Source organism: Gnatocerus cornutus, chromosome 9 (genome assembly GCF_029298725.1).
Source record: "Gnatocerus cornutus isolate USDA-ARS CGAHR chromosome 9, icGnaCorn1.1, whole genome shotgun sequence".
Taxonomy (NCBI): domain Eukaryota; kingdom Metazoa; phylum Arthropoda; class Insecta; order Coleoptera; family Tenebrionidae; genus Gnatocerus; species Gnatocerus cornutus.
This window is the reverse complement of record NC_142241.1, coordinates 11,402,521-11,424,448: the sequence shown is the minus strand read 5'-3', so window position 1 is coordinate 11,424,448 and position 21,928 is coordinate 11,402,521. Positions and strand designations below refer to the sequence as shown.

At 35.1% G+C, this 21,928-nt stretch overlaps 4 protein-coding genes across 8 annotated transcripts in view; 2 read left to right on the top strand and 2 right to left on the bottom strand.

Moving 5' to 3' along the window:
- The first annotated feature begins 8 nt into the window (after positions 1–8).
- Positions 9–1,472, top strand: spict (magnesium transporter spict). 2 transcript variants are annotated; one of them, XM_088046438.1, is made up of 4 exons: positions 9–98; positions 149–412; positions 461–603; positions 650–1,472. In XM_088046438.1, exons 2-4 carry the CDS (start codon positions 190–192, stop codon positions 1,307–1,309), a joined length of 1,026 nt encoding a protein of 341 aa, XP_087902564.1. In that variant the 5' UTR covers positions 9–98; positions 149–189; the 3' UTR covers positions 1,310–1,472. The 2 variants fall into 2 exon arrangements, with proteins under 2 accessions (XP_087902564.1, XP_087902563.1); XM_088046437.1 differs by having other exon boundaries at positions 92–412.
- On the bottom strand, positions 1,355–4,174 carry Eip63F-1 (Ecdysone-induced protein 63F 1). 2 transcript variants are annotated; one of them, XR_015770817.1, is made up of 6 exons: positions 3,864–4,174; positions 3,777–3,816; positions 3,333–3,476; positions 3,020–3,283; positions 2,737–2,971; positions 1,355–2,281 (listed from the first exon to the last, which is right to left on the bottom strand). XR_015770817.1 is itself a non-coding variant. In XM_088046443.1 (5 exons), the coding sequence occupies exons 1-5, from the start codon at positions 3,888–3,890 to the stop codon at positions 2,949–2,951; spliced, it is 498 nt and encodes a 165-aa protein (XP_087902569.1). In that variant the 5' UTR covers positions 3,891–4,174; the 3' UTR covers positions 1,355–2,948. The 2 variants fall into 2 exon arrangements, 1 of the variants encoding a protein (XP_087902569.1); XM_088046443.1 differs by having other exon boundaries at positions 1,355–2,971.
- Positions 4,175–4,329: 155 nt separating this feature from the next.
- Positions 4,330–5,825, top strand: Tsp29Fb (Tetraspanin 29Fb). Its single transcript, XM_088046439.1, has 5 exons — positions 4,330–4,499; positions 4,703–4,891; positions 4,938–5,108; positions 5,154–5,438; positions 5,485–5,825. The coding sequence occupies exons 1-5, from the start codon at positions 4,428–4,430 to the stop codon at positions 5,662–5,664; spliced, it is 897 nt and encodes a 298-aa protein (XP_087902565.1). The 5' UTR covers positions 4,330–4,427; the 3' UTR covers positions 5,665–5,825.
- A 695-nt stretch (positions 5,826–6,520) lies between these two features.
- Positions 6,521–21,928, bottom strand: part of LOC148168803 (neurotrimin-like) — a 140,468-nt gene continuing 125,060 nt past the window's right edge. For all 3 annotated transcript variants that reach the window (XM_088046440.1, XM_088046441.1, XM_088046442.1), the window contains exons 4-6: positions 8,202–8,329; positions 7,071–7,239; positions 6,521–6,892 (exon numbers count right to left, since the gene is read on the bottom strand). In XM_088046440.1, coding sequence (XP_087902566.1) covers positions 6,792–6,892; positions 7,071–7,239; positions 8,202–8,329 — 398 coding nt within the window. In that variant the 3' untranslated portion in view covers positions 6,521–6,791. The remainder of the gene's footprint in view (positions 6,893–7,070; positions 7,240–8,201; positions 8,330–21,928) is intronic.

Genomic DNA, 21,928 nt, shown 5'->3' with positions numbered 1-21,928 from the left:
TTAAGTCGTTTTTGTGGGATTGCATAGTCATGAATCACGCAAAATGTGTTTTTTTACGAAGATTAAACACTTTACACGTTTGTGTGTGTTGTTAACACGTGAGTCACGTTTAGATAAGATATATCAGTTACTTTAACCCCCTTTTAAGATCTTCAGTGATAGCTGTCATCCTAACCTAACCTCAAAATCATGGAATCGTCAACTAGAAAAGAGTGGTCCGAGCGAGAAACCACCGAATTATCCTTTATTATTGGTGTAGGATTAGCTATTTGTTCCACTCTTTTCATAGGCTCTAGTTTCATTGTTAAAAAACTAGCTTTATTGAGGTTGAGTAGAAAAGGGGCCCTCCGAGCTGGGGCCGGGGGGTACGGCTACTTAAAAGACTGGATGTGGTGGCTAGGACTTATAACAAGTACGTACGAATCACTAGCTTTACATTTTAGTACAAACTTCGTTTTAGTGGGTATTGGAGAGTTGGCTAACTTTGCAGCATACACTTTTGCACCTGCTTCTTTAGTGACACCTTTAGGGGCGTTGAGCGTTTTAGTATCTGCAGTATTAGCCTCGAAGTTCTTAAATGAAACTCTGAATTTGCTGGGAAAGGTAATTAAAATCGTTATATTTCCTCCCTCTTAACAGTGCTTTTAAGCTGGGCTGTCTACTTTGCATTTTGGGGTCCATAGTCCTCATCATTCACTCTCCCAAAGAACAAGATGTTAAATCAGTCGAGGAACTTATGGAGAAGATCCACAACACCTACTTCCTCAACTATGTCGTAATAGTTGTCCTGATCACTGTGATCATAGGTTTTTACATGGGGCCTCGCTATGGGGGCCGCCACGTCGTCGTGTACATCACTCTATGCTCAGCTATTGGGAGCCTCCTCGTCATGGCGTGCAAAGGCTTGGGTTTGGCCATAAGCGAAGCGGTATCACGTTCTGATAACTCACAGAGTTCCCGCGCGGCTTGCACGTTTCTTATAATCGTGGTCGTTTGTATTTTTATTCAAATGAACTACTTGAACAAAGCCCTCGACTTATTCAACACAAGTTTAGTAACTCCCGTTTACTACGTCATGTTCACCAGTTTGGTGATAATCGCGTCAGCTATTTTATTTAACGAGTGGGGTAATATGAACTTTGAAGACATCCTCGGGAGTTTATGCGGATTCTTAGTTGTAATCGTCGCCATATTTTTACTACAAGGTTGTAGGGAAAAATACGATGACGGCAAGTCCAAGTACCAGAGACAAGCCCTCCTGAGGAATGGCTGTAAAAGTGACTATCAATCGGGCGTACTTTATGCGTAATCAGCGTAAAGTATCTACCTCATAAGTGCTGTGAATTAGCCATAATTTGACGTTGGAAATATTATTTATTGATTCCTTATGTTTACATAGACCTATTTTGTACATACTGAGTTGTAACCTTAAGCTATAAGTATTTATTTGCTAGTAAAATTGAAACAATTTACGACTAAATTTCATTAATGTTACCTACCATAAACTTGCAAGCTCTCTTAACTTAATTAAAGTGATTTGGAAAACTTTATTTGAGTCGCCATTTGCATAATGGCCAAATTCAGATTAACACGCTTATCACTAATCAGGCAATAAGTTGGAGGAATTCAGCAGATAGTCGCTCTGACGTACTGAGGAAGTGCCTAAAATTAGCTTCTTGAAGGCTAAAAGTAGACTTAGCGACACTACCAAAAGCTAATTTTTTGCCGTTTTATTGAGGATACGAGATAAAATTCCTTTAATAGAGACACTCCTTAAATCAATAAAGTTTGATTGTTAAAATGGTTTTATTATACAAGAGGTATTTCAACGTTTTTATTGCTCTCCTACTTTTTATGAATATGAAGTTCACTGAAATCGGTTGGCAGCTCTGCGACTCCTCCTGACGTCTCTTTGACAATTTGAGATTAAAGTGCCAGGGCTGCCAACTCATTTAAAATTGCAAAGCCTATTTCGACGCGATTTTCATCAGTCCTTCATTGTTAGAATTTGAAAGCGTATTGTTGCCTTATCTTGGTTTTATCTACCAAAGAATTTAATCTTTTTTGAAATGAAATGTTCGTGAGTATTATTACGGGATTAAAATAAAAATGTTATGCTATAAATTTAGTTTTTGCCGCTTGAGCCGGACTCACTACATATATCCATCAAATATAAATTTTCCGAAGTCAAAGTTGTCGGTTTTATCCAGAAATGAAATATTCCGATTTTATATTTTCTGGATATTCAGTTAGTTCGCGATGATGATGAATGTTTGCAGTTCTGAAAATATAGTTTATGGAAATTTAATCCATTGTTTAACTTGTTTGGTTTAGAGCATTTATTTAAATTGAAGCAGCGAGTATCAAAATTTGGTTGTACAAAGTTATTTTTACTTTACAGCACTAGTGCGGGAAAAGGTCATAAAATTTGACATTGCTACGTAATTGTAGATAAAATTGTTTTTCTTTGATAACGACTCATAGTATGGGTGTGGTAAATTTCTACTTGTATTCTTAGAAGTATGACAAGTCATTTCCGTAAGATATTTCAATGAGTAATTTCTGTGTGTTTGGCAAAATATAGAAAGAAATGTGTAATAAAATGAAACATTTATTTTCCTTTTTTCCGATTGTAGCATTTACGTTGTGGTTTTCAAAGAATGAAAGAAGAGAAATATTGAAGAAAAAAGAGTGTTAAATGAGAGAAAAATAGTAAAAATAAGTGTATTGTTTTACCTTGAATGACAAGCAAAACGGCTGTTACCATTAGCCTTGTGTCCAAATATAAAGCGCGTCGAATATAAATAGGTTCCAAGTTTATTCCTGTTTAATAAATGGGTTTATAATTTATGATGTCGCGTTGTCCTCTAACTCGGAATCCGCCTTTTTAATAAAATTTTCCAAATTCCTCTCCCAACTTCTCCAATGTACCTATCAGTATGCAGCTTTCAGGACAATAGTCGCGCAAATTCTGCAAAGTAAGCAAGAAGTGATGTTTCATACAAGCAGTGTTTTCTACCTTCATAATTAATTCTACCGTCTTTATCTGTGTCTGCAAGATTAATGAATTCGGTTAGTTGCATCTCAGTCACTGACTCTCCAATTTTTTCCATGGCAGTCCTCAGTTCATCCCTCGTAATGTAACCATCATTGTCAAGATCAAAAACTCGGAACGCTTCCATCAGCTCCTTGGAGCCGTCGTCCTCACTTTTCGATTCAGGTCGCAAGTCTTGTATGTGTTTGATCCACGTGAGAAACTCATTTTCGTCTATCACTTCGATTCCTGTTGGGTTTAATTTTATAGAAAAAGAAGCCATGAAGGATTCGAATACCTGCGTGACTAGCGCTTCTGATTAGTTCTTCGATTTTTTCATCTTCCAGTTCAATTCCTAGATTTTTCAGCATCATTTTGAATTCGTCCGAATTGATCCTACCGTCTTGGTTGGAGTCGATGAGTTCGAAGGCCGTCCGCAAGTCTAAAGTTGTTTAAACATTAATTAAATTATCTCGTTTGTGGATTCAGGTACGCGTATGAATTGCGGCATTTGTAAATATTTGAGGTTTTTGGTTCCAAAACGTCACAAGCAAATAAAATATTTTTTACAAACACACCACTTTTTGGTGATCTCTCTAGAAATAGCGTGTTGATTAAAATTAATAAAATTGGTTTCTAAGAATAGCAGTTGCACCGTTGGCCCACGTCCAACCGTTGGACTGATGGACATCAAATCGTTCATATCTTCATATAATTAACAGTGTTAAATTAATCTGCGTACCTTGTAGTTCATTCTCGTTAAACTCCTTCTTGATGGAGCTCTGCAAAAGAACAGTGTTGGAAAAGTTAACGTGCGCCAGGATCTCACCCTTCGTCTTTGAGTGGGTTTTGCCATTGTGGACAATACACGATTTATTTAGTTTTTATCTAATCACGACACATCGATTTTCAACAGCGACAATTTGTTTACTGAAATACTGAACAATGTCGAGAGCTGCCAACAGCGGGAAAGGTTTCACTTGCTGTAAGTCACGCTTGGATTTATAAACGTAGCAGGAGCCGAAACAAACATCATCAAGTCCTGCACCGATGTGTGTACTACTAGATAACGCGTTTCTTGATACCTGAGAAAATGCGAGATTACGCAATGTGACATAAATAACACTAAATATTTTGGCAAAACTGTTTTGATAACACTGCTTTGGATATGGATATCTTTATGGCAGAGATTTTGGATTTTGAACGCGTCTTATTCAAGTGAGGCCTCTCAGTTATCATTCGGAAAGATGGCCAAAGTACCTTTCAATTTCATATAGATAACAGTGATCGCATTATCTTTTATCACTTGATTGGTGTTAGTAAAGCTGAACAGTTCTCAGTTGTCAACGTGTCGAAATTGAAAATTCTTTAATTTGGTGAAAAAAAACACGAAATGGCTGACGAAATAGACGTCGGGATGAAGTGCATCAAATACATGCTCTTCGTTGCAAACTTCATGTTTGTGGTGAGTATTTTTAATAACGCAATTTTACAACGAAGAATTTTGTTAACAAAACAACTGACATGGTTATTGTAAATTCATTACATTGTAAATTAACCAGGAAATTTATAATCACAGTTTGATATAGTGACTGGTGACGCTTTATTTTTTATCATTGCTATCTTTATTAACTCTTATCTCATTATTTTTTCCATTGTTATGTTCAGATGATTGGGTTTCTATTGATATCGATTGGATCTACAATCAAAGCCATCTATGGAGACTTCGAGCTCTTTATGGAAAACCATTACTTTAGCCCCGCCATCTTGGCCATTGCTATAGGGGTGATCATCTTCTTTGTCGCTCTTTTCGGTTGCGTCGGTGCTATCAAAGAAAGCACATGTCTTATCAACTTGGTAACTAACCGCACCTTTTGGTCTTTTTCTCACTACTAAATTCCAGTTCGGATTCTTCTTGACTTTGCTGTTGATCATGGAAGTCGCAGCAGCGATTGCCGCTTATTCCATGAGAAACCAAATCGAAAGTACAGTTAGAGAAAAAATGTCAACCTCCATCTCCGACTACTATGGCAGTTCCTATGTTCAAGACATGTGGGACGTTACCCAACAGAACGTAAGTCGTGACGATATTATCAAAAAAATCTAACTTTTCCACCAGTTGCGTTGCTGCGGGGTTGACAACTACACCGACTGGCTAAACTCTCCAAACCCTATAACAACCCCTGAGTCGACCATCCCCGCCGAGCTAACCCCTTCACTTGACGGTGAGAGACTCTCCCCGTTTATGGGACCAACATCCTGCTGCCGCTACCGCGATGTAAATGACGGTTTCTGCCCCCAAAAGTATGTTTTCAGGGATGGTTGCGTCGACGCTTTAACTTACGTGGTCTCAGAGAGCGCTCTTCTTCTTGGATGTGGTGCTTTGGCTGTTGCCTTCATCCAGGTATGTTAACAGTGGTGGGTTGCAGTTTTGAAACGGTTTGTTTCAGTTGCTTGGAATTATTTTCGCTTGGATGCTGGCTAAAGCAATCAGACGTCTGAAGACTCAACAGTTGTTGGAGCGAGATCAAAATCGCCAAAGAGCTTATGAACAGTTTACCAGACAAGGTAAAGAGGAAAATCATATTCAAACTCCCGTTCTGTACACTCCCACGTATTCGGAAGCCTGAGGCGAAGAAGTTAATGTTATACATGTTTCTATAGTTTGTAAATAAGAGCTTTAAGATAAAGTAGGCAGTAGGGATTAGCTATGTTTAATAGATACGCAGATTTCTATAATGTAAGCTGGATTTACCTCAGACCAAAATTATCCAATAAATATTCAAATTCAGGTTTTTCAAATTAGTTTTTTGTATCACCAACAGTTGTTTAAATTTAATTCAAATAAAGTTTACAATTTTTTTAACTTGGGGGAGTTATTAACAATAAAATAATTTAATTTTGTTTGGTTTCATTGTACGGTACGGAAGTTTGACCTAAAATTGTCGTGAAAGTGTCAAACTTATAACAAATAACAATACAAATGTTATAATCAATTAATCTCATTGTCAATTGTATTTCATTTGCTTGATTGACAACAGTTTGACGTCAGAAAGGATATACATTTCCTCTTATAATTTTGAAGAACTTTACATTGAAATTCTAAAAATACTTCAAGATCGTTTTGTTTTGAAGTCATGTCAAGATGTCAAGAGTTTTATTAACATATCAATGCTTTAGGTATCAAAATGAAAATGAGTAAATTTTTTGTTTGAACGGTTTTTATTTACTATTTTATCTTGAAATTATTGATTTTAGGTGTTTTATAAAATAGAAGGTAATTTGTTGTTTTGAAAGGACAACAAAAACTGGAGTGCGAAGATAAAAATATGACTCCTAAATATCACGAAAGGTTTCCATGATATTTTTAATATAATGGAAGCTAAATATAAAGATGGTAAACAGTGACAATCAAAACAATACGTTTTGTTTGTTATGATGTTATGAAAATAATAAATAAAATGGGAAGGTGTAATAAATATTAGCTAAAATTGAATTGTTTATTAAAATTAGTAGTGTCGGTCAAAAGTATATAATACATAAATGTGTAGTTAACTCAATAAAATAAACCAACAACTTTGACTTAGAGCTACGAGTTGCCATAACTGTATATACAATAATAGTCTACATGGATGAAGACGTCGTGACGTAGGAGCGCCGTGGCCGTCGATGGAATATACACGGTGATAGAGAGCATTATAACAGATACGTCGACATACACCAGCAACGACTAAACGGAGTCAAAATCTCTTGAAACTTAACAATAGACCAACAAAACGTAGGAGATGAAAGCCAGCGCCCCCAAAGAGGGCCCCATCCTCTGATTTCCGCCATGCTGCATGGCTTCAGGGTGCTCTCCTGCAACACATTTTAATCAGAATAAAAACGCGATGATGATCATTTTCACACAGTTACATTCCGGGAATTGGCGGTCGGTAAGCTATAACGATACACCTCAACAACAATTCCGAGAAGTAATGGTGGATGCGAAATCCCGGAAAACTCCGGTAAATGGCCACTATTTCGGAAAACGTACCGTTGAGGACGTGCACCGTCACATTGGCGGTTCGGGCGTTGGAGGGGTTGCACTGGTAATTGCCGGAATCGGAGGGTCTCGCTCTTTGAATTAGCAGCACGCTGCGACTCGTCTCGCCCCTTTCGGTGGCCACGCTGACGCCACCTCGAGTCGACGAATAGCTTATTATCTGGAACGGAAACATCAAATACACTATTCCAACCTGTGTACTATCGTAAATCAGCTAAATGCCTACATGCTACGTAATTTCATTTACAGGGACGTATTCCCAGAATACCTGTTTTAATGGTAATTACTATAATGTGCGGTTTATACCACCGCTAACTGTACAGAAGTTTATTTCGAATAAAAACCAACGACAGTGAGTGATGTCGTACAGATAAAAAATAAACCGCTTTAAAGCAGCGTGCAGTTAGGAAATGTAATTAGAGAGTGTTTTCGACCACATTTTCGACCACTTTTTCCGGTTATTTATTCAAACATGGTACTGCGTCTTAGCCGTTCAAAATATAATATTGCTACTGAAACGCAAGCTTCGTTTAGAAGTGATAAAGTCACTACACCTGAAAGGATTAATTTCCTCGATGTTGTGTCCTGTACGCAAAAATTAAGCCGCTTCGCTGCTGCTGTAAAGTATAATTCGTTTTAAAACCTCGAAGCAAAAAAATGCAAATTTTATCCTTTTTCCGCGAATATAATAAAGTGCAGTAAAAATCTACAGCTTAATAAGCTTATTAAGCTCCCACTTTGGTCGCAACACTGCATGCTGTCATCGCAACCGGATGTTGCGATTTTTCCTTTTATAATTTAAAACTTTTCAGACTGTATAAACCGAGAGATAAACTTGTCATAAACTGCATATGAAAGTAATTCTGCACGTTGACATGGTCGTTATGAAGTGGAAATCCGTCCTGTAATTAACGCGTCGGGGCAAATGCTCGTCGAAGTCTATTTTCCGGACGATAAAATTGTTTTCCAGACAATACCGCATCGGATTATGTGTTTATATGAAATTACAAACTTTTCCTTGTTATCTTCTATGGTCACAATCGTCAGGGAAAAGTTTCAATGACTCGGATGATTGAGTCGGAATTTATCGCTGTCTTCATTAAACACTTTTATGATACTCACAGCATCGTTGTGGTTCCAGAAGATGTATGCCGGAGGCTCCGGGCTGTGCCGGACCACGCAGGTAAGGTTGATGGTGCTGCCCCGATCAATGAACAGCTCAGGACCGCCCACGATCTCCGTATCTGGTTCTGAAAACAACAGAGATGTGTACACTCAATTTTCCATTGCATACAAGCAGAGGATAATGAATACAAATTTTTTTAGTTTCAGGGAATATTTGCTTTTCATCTCAACGGAAAATAGTTCAGTTTATAGACGACCCAAGCGAGCTTTTCTTGGTTTTGTAGCTCAAATTTTATTACCGTGTCAATCAGTGCCGCGCTAATTACTCTGAGTAATAAGAAACTAAAAATAGTAGATTAGTCTCCACTCAAAAAATATTTCAGCGCCGCCGCCATTGGCGGCGATTACGTCGTGTTCGGTTCGGGAACGCCACCCCCTGTGACACTCACATTTGGTTTTTGTAGGAACCGATAACGATCAAAAGCAGATAATGCTGACTACGAAACGTAATTAAAATACCACCGCCAGGACGCTCAAAGAAAACGCAAATATTTTCGATCCGTTTTCGAGGTTTTCTCTGATGGTCTCAGAGTATATTTAGACCTCGCCAGGTAACGGTAATCTCCCTATAAAGAATTTACAAGAAGTTCAAATTTTACGCTGGCAATTCTACAAGGATCATTGAGCGGATCAAAATAAAATTCGGCTTTGAAATGCGTATTGCTCAATGATGCGAAAGGGAATAGAGAACAATAAAATGAAAATATTAGGTGCGCCAGGTCAGATACAAAAAACTACTTATCGATTTCATCAAAACAGAGGAAATGCGCCCGTGTTTATATCTTTGCACTTGGAACATCTAAAGAATTTAATAGAGGAAACTTGCGGACAGTTCATATTAAAATTCGTCCCTGGAGATGGCAGTAAATTAGGAGCAACACTTTGCCTACACAAATACTGTAAATCGGAAATTTATATCATAGAGGGTCGTAAGAAAAACGATGAGACAAAAATAAACGTGTAGGGTAGATTTGGCGGAGAAATATTATTATATAAGATATCGTCGACTGCATACAAATTGCATCATTTTAGATGATGAAATTTTCTGTAAAAATAGAAAATGTTATGAATCGAACCAGGAAGCGGTTTTGTGATGCCACCAATAATAAAACTTTATTTAATTTGTTTCGCCGAATTTAAATATTTCTTATTAGGATTGCTGCTTTCATAAAATACGATTACAAATGGGGCGCACGCTACAATAGGATTTCTGCCTCATTTACTAACATTTCTATGTGAAGAATAAGCTCAATTTTTGTTTGTTTTTAATAATTGGTAGAAATTGCGCCCAACTATGCGCAACTGCGGTCTGATGGAAATTTCTTGTTTCTGCAGTTCAATAATTCCGAAAGCACAATGACTCGCTATTTTTAATCAGACGAAATGAGAACAACCAGGTGGAACGAAAATAAGAATTTTCAATAAAAGGAGCGAGACTAGAAAAAATTAAAAATTTGCCCATTTTTCGCGGATAACACGTATCATAAATGAGCGTTTATTATTTAGAACGTCGTTTAGAAACAAATTCTGCCATATCCAAACGCGAATTTACGATAAAAAGATCATAAAACAAATTTGATTATTTACAGGGAAGATACGGCGGTTATTACGGGTTTGGATTTCCCTCCCTGATTGTAATCTCTTCCATTTCATTAGACTTTCCTAATTGAACCCAAACCTTGTTTGGTAATAACTAAATAAAAGTTTCGCAGCTCAATCGCTTCTACATAATATTTATTTTATTTGCTCTGGATTTTTGTCTGGAGACCTTTATTTGATGAAGATACGATGAGTCTGCTGTATCTCCAGATCTGATTGGATATTGGTTTTGTGGTGACAAATACGTGTTGACATTTTCTAATAATGTGGGGGTGCTATAGTTGTGTTTGTCAAGAGATACATATGAAGGAAAATTGTATTGATAAGGACGGGCGACGCCACTACGTCTATAAACATCGGTGATAAAGAAGCGAAGTTTTCGTGACATGGAGATGTATGGAGGCCACAAACAGAACATATTTCAAAATCTGAATGCAATAAAAAGGTGCTTGTTCTTCTTGTTTTCGGTGGAAAAAAAGAGTTCAGATGTCAGTAATAGATAATAAGAGCGAACTGAAATTGCTTCGGTACTTTTATGACATGTTATGGAAAATAAATAGGAGGGAGACGTTTGATGGACGTTTGGTGAAATAAATATTTCCTCGAGTTTAGTTGATTTGTGTCATGTGTACGAAGTGGGAAATGGAAATTTGCTGTTACTTAGGTTTTCAATTTTTTATTGCAAAGTTGACGGGTTGTAATTTGATGCTTTCTTATATTTTCACCAACCAAATATTCGCGAATCAACGAAAATGGCATTCCTATTTTATTGCGAGGATTTCAGAACAGTTCCGATTTCACAGTTAAATTAATTAATTCATTAAACAGTCGATTAAATTAAAATAGGCACAACTTAGTTTTCTGACAACTCTTCAGAAATTTCTTGTTTAATGCGTCGTTATTAAATATAACAAGGCAAGGTCTGTGCAAACAAACATAAAATTTTACGAAGAAATAATGAATTCTTGTTAAATATTGGTCTACATCTTTACAATTAAACGAGACGAAAATGTTTTTTTGAGAACAAAAATTCTGATGTGAAACTATTTGACGAATCCATTTTGGCTCAATTTACTGCGATGAAACTTGCAGAATTCTGGAGGTAAAAGCAGCGCACCGAGGTCGAGCTTTGATAAAAAACTAATAAATTAACAGAAAGAGCTGAATAACGTCGAGTGAAATTCTCTTTGTGCGTTTTAACAAAACGAATAAATTCTTATTTACAAGTCAAAAAAAAATCACTTGAAAAATCTTCCGGTAGTCGAATAAACATTGCAGTGTTTAAGTAAATTGCTTCATGTGACGTGTTTCATTTATGTGTCGTTATTTGAGTAGAAACGCTCCAAATGTAATGTAGAGCATTAAGTGCACGATATGCTTTACAATTAAAATCAGTAATCACGCGAGCGTCGATTTTAAAGGCTCTTCATATGGTTGGTGTTATCTGCACACGATCATGCAGCCGCTATAACATTTAACAGGGCCATGGGGGGTACTATCGTGTATCTAAAGTGGTAACACTCCAAACATATCTGACTTATTCTAAAATTGAGCGAGTGTGTGTTATGGGAGCGTCATAAACCTTGATAAAGATAAGTCGGTAAAGCTCCCGAGAATGGGACTATTGATTCTCCACGGTTTTTGCGTTTGAGTTGGCTTTTGAGTGATTGCAAATCCAAGGTCGCGAGCCAAGTGGGCGGCGTGAATCTCGGATCATCAATCTTGCAAAAGCGCATTGTTTTTACTTAGTCTGAGTACAATACGTCCAACGTTTAGCAGACTGCTGAAACTGCCTCGATTGACGGAAATTCGCGAGGAAAAGAAGAGAAAAATGATTTGGATGCGGATGCGGTTAGAAAAAAGTGGGGTGAAAGGGGCTGCTTGAGGAATTCCATTAAACATATCGGATTCAAAAGAATAATCGACCGCTCTAATACGGAGCTTTCGTCGACTCGGAAACAAGAAAATTCCTAATGGAGAAGGATCGTGTTGAGATGAAGAAAAAATTCCGCAAAAGGCGAAAACTATGCATTCCTGATTTATTCATTCTAAAACGAGCTCAAACCGAACAATAATAAATAAACGATAAGAAGAAATTTTTTGAATATGTTATCACTATGTTTCTTTATATTTTATTATTATTATAATTATTAATTGTACGTATTATCATATTATCAAGTAATGACTTTAGCGAACAAAGTCGATTACATTCGAAAAAAGCACATCACTGAAAGTATTGTATTGCTTCCAATCGATAACTGTATTCCATTCTATTCTATTCTAATCTAATCTTTTGTAATATACAGTATTATCCGGCTTTGCCCGGGCGAAAATCGTTTTCCGACAATTTTCTGGACTTTGAGGAGATAAGAAAATCCTTACAAGAACCATGACTACCGATGATTAACGAAAGGAGTTTCCGATAATTAAGTCCATTATTTTTCATATTTTTATGTTATATTTATTGATGAATGTTGTCTGTTGTCTGTTATTGTTTTAAATTCCACCATTCCCTCCACAGTTTTGGTTCATTGGATTCGGATAAAGTTTAAGACAGATTCGTACCACTGCCGGATTTCGTTTAATGTATTGCAATATTTGCGGCAGCTATGGCAGAATGAAAACGACCAAAAAATTTAATGAATTAAAATAAATAAATAAACGGTCGATAATAAATTTGGTGAACTAAAAAAAACCTTTTTTTAGCTCTTATTTTCCATTTCCCACGTTCATCATTGGCACAAACAAGCTGAAATTCAGCCTTTCAATTTTTCTGTTCTCCAGAAATGCAAATTTTTATCTGTCTATTACACACATTTTACATAGATATTTCAAATTTTTTTGTTAAATTATTTTTTTTGACGTTTTACTGTTCATACTTTCTGGGTATAAATTGCATGAGAACAATCGTAAATAAAATGTTGTACGATACACCCTTATAAAATGTCTTTATAGCATTCGTGATCTTTAAAACACTTGTGTAAACCTTAAAGTAGTAAATTTAGAAATTTTTATTTTTAAAACGAAGCGAAATTCTTTGACATTCTTCACAATAAGTTGTAACGTGGGTACTTAAACTGCTTTAGCTATGAAATTTGGGAAGTTAATATTTGCCAAGTTGTAAAGCGAGCGACACAAATTTAAGAAATTTTTATTTTTAAAAGACCAAGCAAAAATTTTCGACATTCTTCAGTAAAATTCGTAATTTTTGTAATCTTAGTTTTTCTAGAACTGTTAAGTTGGTAGAATCTCATTCAGGTGTCAACTGACATCAAATGACGCTTATGTAGAATCTCAAGCACTTGAGAAGCAATTGAAAAATGTACCAACTCACAAGGAGTTTCATAAAGTATCGAAAACAAATGAAAAACAATGGTACAAACTTTCAACGATCCGATAATTGTTTTCTATTCTGATTATTTAAATTCTTTCCATGCTTTTCAACATTCTTCTGGTTCCATTGTTTGAATTATTTGTCTAACTAAAATTCGCAGCTTTGTTTGCTTTACATTCCTCGAATCCTTTATACTTTAGGAAAGAAAGAAACTCTATTCTATTTGCTCAGATAGTAACACTAGTTATTACTTTTTACTTATTCGATTTTGTTATCCATCCTAATATCTCATATCTTTTTATGCTTCCTTTGAACTCATATCTGTGGTGACACGGTGCTAAATTTTACGACTTCACATTTTTGGTCGAAAAAATTTAGGTCCACCCTTCACTTGCCATAAAACTAAAACAAGAGATTTTTGTTTTATCTGTCTTGATCCCGTCTTTTACAACCTAAACTCTAACACACCTCAAAAGTAAAATCATTAATTATTTCTAGATAAGACTACTTTTATGGATGAATTTTTCATAAGCTTGGATCAATGGTAATTTAGAAGTGGTTTTGTTTTACGAGTATCGATAATTTTGTGGGACACAAGCAAACAGTCATTACGAACCAAACTAAACAAACCTCATTACGTAAAGATAAAATTCTAAATAAGCAGGAATTTTTAATACAATAAAACGCTTCCACCCACTGTTTTTGCAGTCCTGAGACTGAGCGCAATGATTTAAAACCAGCGACCCATTCAACATTCAGAAAGATCATTATGTGAAAACATACTTAAATAGATTGGAGATTTTGAGCTTTGAGTTTCATTCATCGTACTCTCTGTAAAAGTAATTACAAGTCCCCTGTGACACAAACTTAAAATAATACCATCACCTCTCGTTCTCTTAATTACTAAGTTTTTAAAGCTAGTTTTTACCCAATTTCCTGGATTAAAAGCACGTCCAATTAACCCGAGGTTATCGGATTTAAATAAGGGTTGCGGCAAATCACCAATTTCGAACATGGATATTAAAGTGACAGGGCAAATTTGTTCAATTTGTTAGTAAACGAATTTAATTTGATTTGGGACAAAGTAATTACGCAGTTACTGGGGAAAGTTTTGCAAACAACTCGATAAACATGATATTTGAAATTTTTCGTCGTTGGAAGTTTTGGAAATACAAATAAAAGTAAACGATGACAGTATCTCATCCCGAACGGCTCTAAAATACTCCAACAAAACGTTAAAGTGGCTGTCTCAATAAAATATATGAAGGAAATGTTCCAGACTGTACAACGAAAAAGCTGCAACACCTCTTTCGATTGGTCTATTCCTACTAACCTGGCTCCCCAGGCGGTAAATTTCTTGAATTTTATTTCTTTCATCCAACTAAAAATCCTTTTTGTATAATGATATCACAAACCTAGCTCAAGACAGATATTCCCGACACTTTGATGCATATTCCCGGGTATTCTTTATATAGGCAAGCCGACGTGAGGGTTTCGGCGATGGCGCATGCATAAAAAACACCTCTTTTCTCAAACTTAAACGAAACCATTTTCTTTGGAAATGTTGAGGCCTTGCCCAACTAATCTTCTTTATGAGAGTTCAATATACAAAGAATTAGCGCCGCTAGAAAAAAAGTCATTTAAACATAATACAATCTCGGATAAAAGTCGACAAACTTTTTCAAAGTCTTATCCGATTAATCATGAAACCGAGATTCTAGCGATATTCGAACTTTCCACCGCAATATGATAAGAGAAGGATTTCAGCCTAAAGCTCGCCTATTTTTTCCAGCTTTAGAAACGAGCCATTATAATTTAGACATGAGGGCAATTGATGCCACCCTCGTGCGTAATCCACTAGGATTTATTAATTTAATACTAACTTAGGCAGAGCAGAGGATGAAAGCTTCTCAGTTCACTCATAATGAGAATGCTTGATATCAAAATATGTTACGCATTAAAGCAAGACCTGGAATGTGAAAAGCACATGGAACCGTTTCATAAAGCTAACGTTATATTAACAGCAAGCTAATTTCACGACTTTCATTTAAAGATAAATGACAGCGGTTTGTAAGGAAATGACTTCACGCAACTCGTTCCTTGATTTCATTAGGAAAAGGGGATAAAAATTTCCAGTTGGTATAAAGTGAAGTTGGCTATTTGTTACGACTAATTAATGAGGACTTTGGATTAACTTTACAGAAGCCAATTCGACCGCTGAGATTTATTAGAGGCTTCAATGGTTATTAATTATTTTGTGGACAGTTTCACTGGTTTGTGTTACGATCTGTTTATTATTTTTCTCAATTTTTAAAATCATGGAAATTTGGCCATCGCTTTATTTCGACGATTCTTCGAGTTGTTCTCAATTATCATTGCAAATTTGTAGAGCAAAAGACAGAAATTTTAAAAATTTCCGACAACTTTTACAAAAATTCGTCATTTTTCATACTGAAAAAAATAAAATTTTGAATTCAAACTATCGAAGATCGATTTCTAAGCTAAAAAATCGCGAGAAAAAAGATTTCGAAATAGTTATTTACAGTCGCGTGTGGTAACTTACATTTAAAAAAATATAAAAACCTCGTTCATAAGGCCATTTAGGCACTCATCCATTATAAAACTCGCGGCCTTGCCGCTCGTTTTATAAACTTGGATTCGTGCCTAAAAAATTGCCTTATGAAACTCGGTGTTTTAATATACTATTTTATATTCGCCTTAATTCCGGAGATATCGAATAATAGTATATTAAGAAACGCGTTTCATAATGAACATTTTGCCGCACGCACGTTTTTAAAGTAGTAAGTGCGGCAAAATGCATTATGAACAAGTATCATACGCTATTTTTTCTGTCAGTTTGACAGGTGTGACGTTTTGAAGTTACTGGAGCGCAAGGGAGCCAAGAGAGCGAAGATGTTGATCATGATCATGATGGTTCTCTTGCAACCAAAGAGTTTTTCTCCGATGAATTATTAAGTCAAGTACAACAAGAAATAATAGTGTATTGATCGATTTATCATGGTTTTTCAAAACCAAAATCTAAATTGTCAACGTTGACGGCAGGTTGACGGTTTGTCTGCTGCAAACCTAAGAAAAATATAAGTTCCTGGAAATATTGGCACGGGATTGGTTCATTACGATACCGAAATACGCTCAAACGCGTATCGAAATATCTTCATTATGAACGCGAAATAGAAAAAATCATTTTCGAACCTCCAAAATTTTGGCCCTTTGGCGACAACACAAAATTTCAAACGCCTCTAATTCAATTATCTGTAGACGGACGAGAAAAACAAGGATAGCTTTGAATTCTGAGCAAAATTCTGCGTCAAATGAGCATATGATAGTACAAATTTCTCCAAGAAATAACCGAGATATCGACCGAATTATCTTTTCAGAGGCTTATTTTACGATAATTTTCAAGACGCTGTTTCGGGGTAAAAACTGTGCTTAGTATTATTGAATTATATATCGATCGAAAGAGGAGATCGAGATTTATCGACTAGCCAAATCTCAGATCGATCGGGCAAGTAGTTTTAGAGAGGCGATCAAAAAACTCAAAATTAAAAATTTTTCATCGATTGAGTCGCAAAATTTTTTTGCTTAAAAAATTAACTATCGAATTTTCGACTTTTGAGACCTTATTCTTAAGTAAAATGGGCCGAGAAAAACAATGGTGAAAACCGTTTCTCAAAATCTTTTTTTGTTTCGGAGATATCAAGCTTTGAAAATTGTCCAACTCAAAATTCAATATCCGAAAGTTTAATTGCTCATAACTGAGTAATTTCTGGACCGATCTTAACAAATTTTGCCTTTTTGGATTCTGCATGAAAGTCTGCATAAAATGAGTGCAATACTTTAAGATTGCTTCAGAAATAAGCGAGATAGCAACCAACTCTGAATTAGTGACAGAAAGGCAGTTAACTTCTACATTGAAAAAATTAAAGTTTTGAATTTGAACTATCTAAGACCGATTTCTAAGCTAGAAAATTCGCCATTCTTCACTAAAACTTGTAATTTTAGCAATTTTAGTGCTACAGCGGTGAAATTTGGAGAAGATACTATTTTTGAGTCGTGCATTGTCTCTAATTAACTACAAACTTTTAGCTTTCGCGTTACTCTGCAGTCTATTAACACTGTCAACTCTTTGTTTTAGAAATATTTACGTGCATCAACAGAGCTGTTTGTTAATGAACGCCTGTCATATAAAATGTAAACGAGTAATGGAAGTGTACCAGTAATAGTTTGTTGGGAGATTTACGAGTTCAGTTTTTAGGTGCGGTTTGAAAAGTTTCATTTATGTCAACCCTGAAAACTATCCAATTTCGGCATTTCATTTCCAACATTTAGCTGGTCAATAGTTTAATAAATTCGATGATGCATCACGCAGATCAAAGCTTGATGTTTCATATGATTTTAAATAATTTAGGTTTATAAATCTGATGGCTCAGCTTAACGATTTGTTAATAATTGTGATAGATTATTATTTGAAATGTTCAATCTGGATTTCCACCACTCCAAATTACAAAATAATTTAACAGCTACCGACAGGTGAAAAATGCATTATTGTTTGTTCAATAACTCTAACTGTTGGAGTTAAAGCATCTCTTTAATAGCCTCTAGAAAATACGGCAAAGAAACAGTGACGGTGTTTGCGGTTTGTTTTAAAATTTGAAGTGGATTTTCCTGCCGACTCTGCATCGTTATTTTTGAAATATGGATGCGTTCTGTTGGTTTTCCGAAAAACGTTTCGTATGTGAATGGAGACTCGTAAATAATTTAATCCACAACAACACCCTCCGTCCATAAAACCTTATTGAGTGACATGTTCGCTACCTCACCTTCGTCACTTGTAAATTCAACATATGACAAGGATTTATAAATGTGGCAGCACCGTTGAGACCCAACAGTGCTAGAAACTAGTCTTTAAGTAACTTAATGGTCTCACTTAAGGAATTCAGAAGGGGAAAACTGGCGTAAGGTTAAACTTCAGATCCCTTGCGGCCTCATTAACCCGAAACGTCGGGAAAATATTTAACGACGAAAGTTGAAGGCCGTCTGAATCGAAATAAATGAAATATTAATTAGACCGTGCAAGCAAAACAGTTTGACAGCGGAAATTCCGGTGCTCATCTTAATCAGACGCTCTTCCGACGTTCAAAAATTCAATTTCTGATTTCAGACAATACGCGACAAATTACGACTCTAGAGGATTTGGGGGAATTAGCGCCTTTCAGGTTCATTCTAGATTAACGCTTAAAAAACTCGTTAGATTAAACGAACGAAATTAACATAACATGAATTTGCATTTATGAGCGTGCTCTAATTTGTGTCATTATTTACCACAATACGGTGCAATGGGATAAATGTAATCTCATTGCACACAGAAATGGAGGCTCGAAGTGGAAAAATGGCGAACGTAAATCACACTAATTTTGACTGCACTTAATGAAATCTTCACGATTTCAAGGTGATATCGAGGAGATAAATCGAGCTCTATTTTACACGAATGTAACATGCTCATTAGTTCTCGGTGTGGATTTAATTACGAGGTGATGGCAGTACAGTGCATATTGTTTGAGGAGACAGAGGAATTAGAGAGACCTATAAATTTGCTTTTAACTAAACGATTTATACAAGTCAAGCTGAACCTGTTGCGTTCACACATGGAAGCCCTTATCTACAAGTTTATCTAGAGTGGTCATTCTAAATTATTTATATTAATTTCAGCGGAAATTACGTGCACTCTTCTTGTAAATTTTTCTAGTGAAATTTAAAAAAACTGAGAAGGGTGTTGTTTCCGAATTGTAATGTATTAACTGTAACAAATTTTTCATTTCATATTTAAGATGAAGCAAAAAAATTCCTACTTTTGCAAATTTTGGTGCTACAGCTATGAAATTTAGACGTTACTACTTTTGAGAAGTGTATTAACTGTACCAAATTACAAATGAGTAAAACACACAAATTTTAGAAAATTTTATTTGTTAGAAATACTAAAAATTTTCGAGATCCTCCAAAAAAATTCGAAAATTTTTTAGTTTTAGTGCTACAGCTATGAAATTTAAAGAAGGTACTACCTTGGAGTCGTGCATTAAGTTTACTAAATTGCAGAATCGTAGAGCAAAAGACACAAATTTTAGAAATTTTTATTTTTAAGACGAAGCCAAAATGTTTGATATCGTTCACTAAAATTCGTAGTTTTAGTAATTTCAGTGCTGCAGCTACGAAATTAAGAAAATTTGCTATTTTTGATTGAAATTGTAAAATTGTAGAGCAAAAGGTACAAATTTTAGAAATTTTTATTTGTAAGAAATACCAAAATTTTTTTAGATCCTTCACTAAAATGTTGTTATTTTGGTAGTTTAAGTGCTACCGCTATGCGATTTGAGGAAGTTATTACTTTGAAGTCGTGTAATAACTCTGCCAAATTTTAAAATTGTAGAGAAAAAAACACAAATTTAAGAAATTGTTGTTATAAAGACGAAGCAGAAATTTCCGACAACCTCCACAAAAATTCATAGTTTTGGTAATTTTAGTGCTACAGCTATGAAATGTGGGAAAGTTGGTATTGTTGAGTAGTTTTTTAACTCTGCTAAATTGCAAAATTGTAGAGCAAAAGACACAAATTTTAGAAATTTTTGTTTTTAAGACAAAGTAAAAATGTGCGACATCTTGATTAAAATTAGTAATTTTGGTAATTTTGGTGCTACAGTTATGAAATTTGGAAAAGTCACTACTTTTGAGTCGTGTATTAACTCTACCAAAGTGAACAATTGTAGATTAAAAGTAAAAAATTTTAGAAATTTTTATTTTTGAGAAATAACTAAAATTTTCGAGATCCTTCACTAAAATTTCTAAGTTTGGTAATTTTAGTGCTACTAAAATTTCTAAGTTTGGTAATTTTAGTGCTACAGCTCTGAAACTTGTAAAATTTTTTATTTTTGAGTTGTGTTTTAACTGAAATTGCAAAATTGTCGAGTTATACAAATTTTTATTTGTTTCAAATACCAAATATTTTTGGTGTCCTCCACTAAAATTCGTAATTTTCGTAATTTTAGTGCTACTGCTATGAAATCTGAGGATGTAATTACTTTGGAGTCGTGTATAAAATCTGCCAAATTTCAAAACTGTAGACCAAGAGACACAAATTTTAGAAAATTTTGACGAAGCAGATGTAGCAGAAATTTCCGACAACCTCCACAAAAATTCATAGTTTTGGTAATTTTATTGCTACAGCTACGAAATTTGGGAAAATTGCTATTATTGAGTTGTCTTTTTACTCTGCTAAATTGCAAAATTGCAAAACAAAAGACACAAATTTTAGAAATTTTTATTTTCACTACGAAGCAAAAATGTTTGAAATCCTCCAGTAAAATTCGTAACTTTGGTGCTATAACTATGAAATTTGAAGAAGTTACTACTTTTGATCTGTGTATTAACTCTATTAAATTGCATAATTGTAGACCAAAAGGTACAAATTTTAGAAAATTTTATTTTTAAGAAATAGGAGTAACAAACATTGTTGAGATCCTTCACTAAAATTCCTAAGTTTAGTAGTTTTAGTACTACTGCTATAAAATTTGTGGAATTTTCTATTTTTGAGTCGTGTTTTAACTTTACTAAAATGCAAAACTGTTATTTTTTTTATTGACTCAGAGCATATTGCTGAATTGTTCACTCTTCAAATCGCCACAATAAATTAAACTATTATTTCTGTGCAAAATTTCGCAGAATTCACAACAGGATAATGCTTGAAACATCAAAGTCTTTATATTTAATTGTTAACTTTACATAATGGAAACCTTTCCCGGAAAAAATCCTTCCTCCAGACTGGCGCAGAAGTTGAAAGCAACTTACAAACAAAGATCTTCCCTTGATGTTACTTTGACTATGTATTTATTTGATTATAATTAAATTAGAGAGAATTCTGGCGAGAATAAGTTTCCAGAGTTGTCGGAATCTCATTCACTTCCACCGAGTTTACTCTAAATAAAACGCATTTAATAAAAGGAATATTACTGTTGGTTCACTAAGAGATCTCAGTTCCAGACCTCCATGTGTAATTGTTCTGCTTCGTTGGAAATCTGTATTTCAGATTATTTTCCAACACGAGTTGTGTTAAACGAAATTTTGCCATCATGGATTTTCGATTTTGATCAAGCTCGTTTTAGCTTAATAGTCCTTAAAATTCTCGCTTCTAGCAATTAATGTCTAACTCTAAAATTAAAGACATGCTTCACTCTTAAACGACAACATTTGAATATAAAATGACGCATATTAAACTCCAGCCATTGATAGAAATCGTTTTGTTCTTTTAATTGCCTTTGCAGAATCGACGACTTTTATCCCGAGATTTATCGTGGTGCATTTCAAATCACCTGCTCTACATCGCTATCGCACTAATTGTTCGGTTGCAGGAACGGTCTGGAAAATCTGGCGTTTTGCCATTCTCTGCAGGATCTTTTAGACAATGTTCTGGCTGGTCGATAGTTTCCGATTTACAGAATCACAATACGACGATGTGAATTATATACTGCTTGAACATTTGTTTTAAGGACGGAAAACAAACTCTGTTTAATTCTTCGTATCTTAATCGCAAGAAGAAGAGCATAATGGAGTACTTCTGGAATGTTGAGTTTAAAATAGCTAGAGATAAAAGAGTGTTTGATCGATTTGTTTAAGAGCTCCTTAGGCAAGTAGCATTTTCAATGTTTTATAGTGTCGTAAA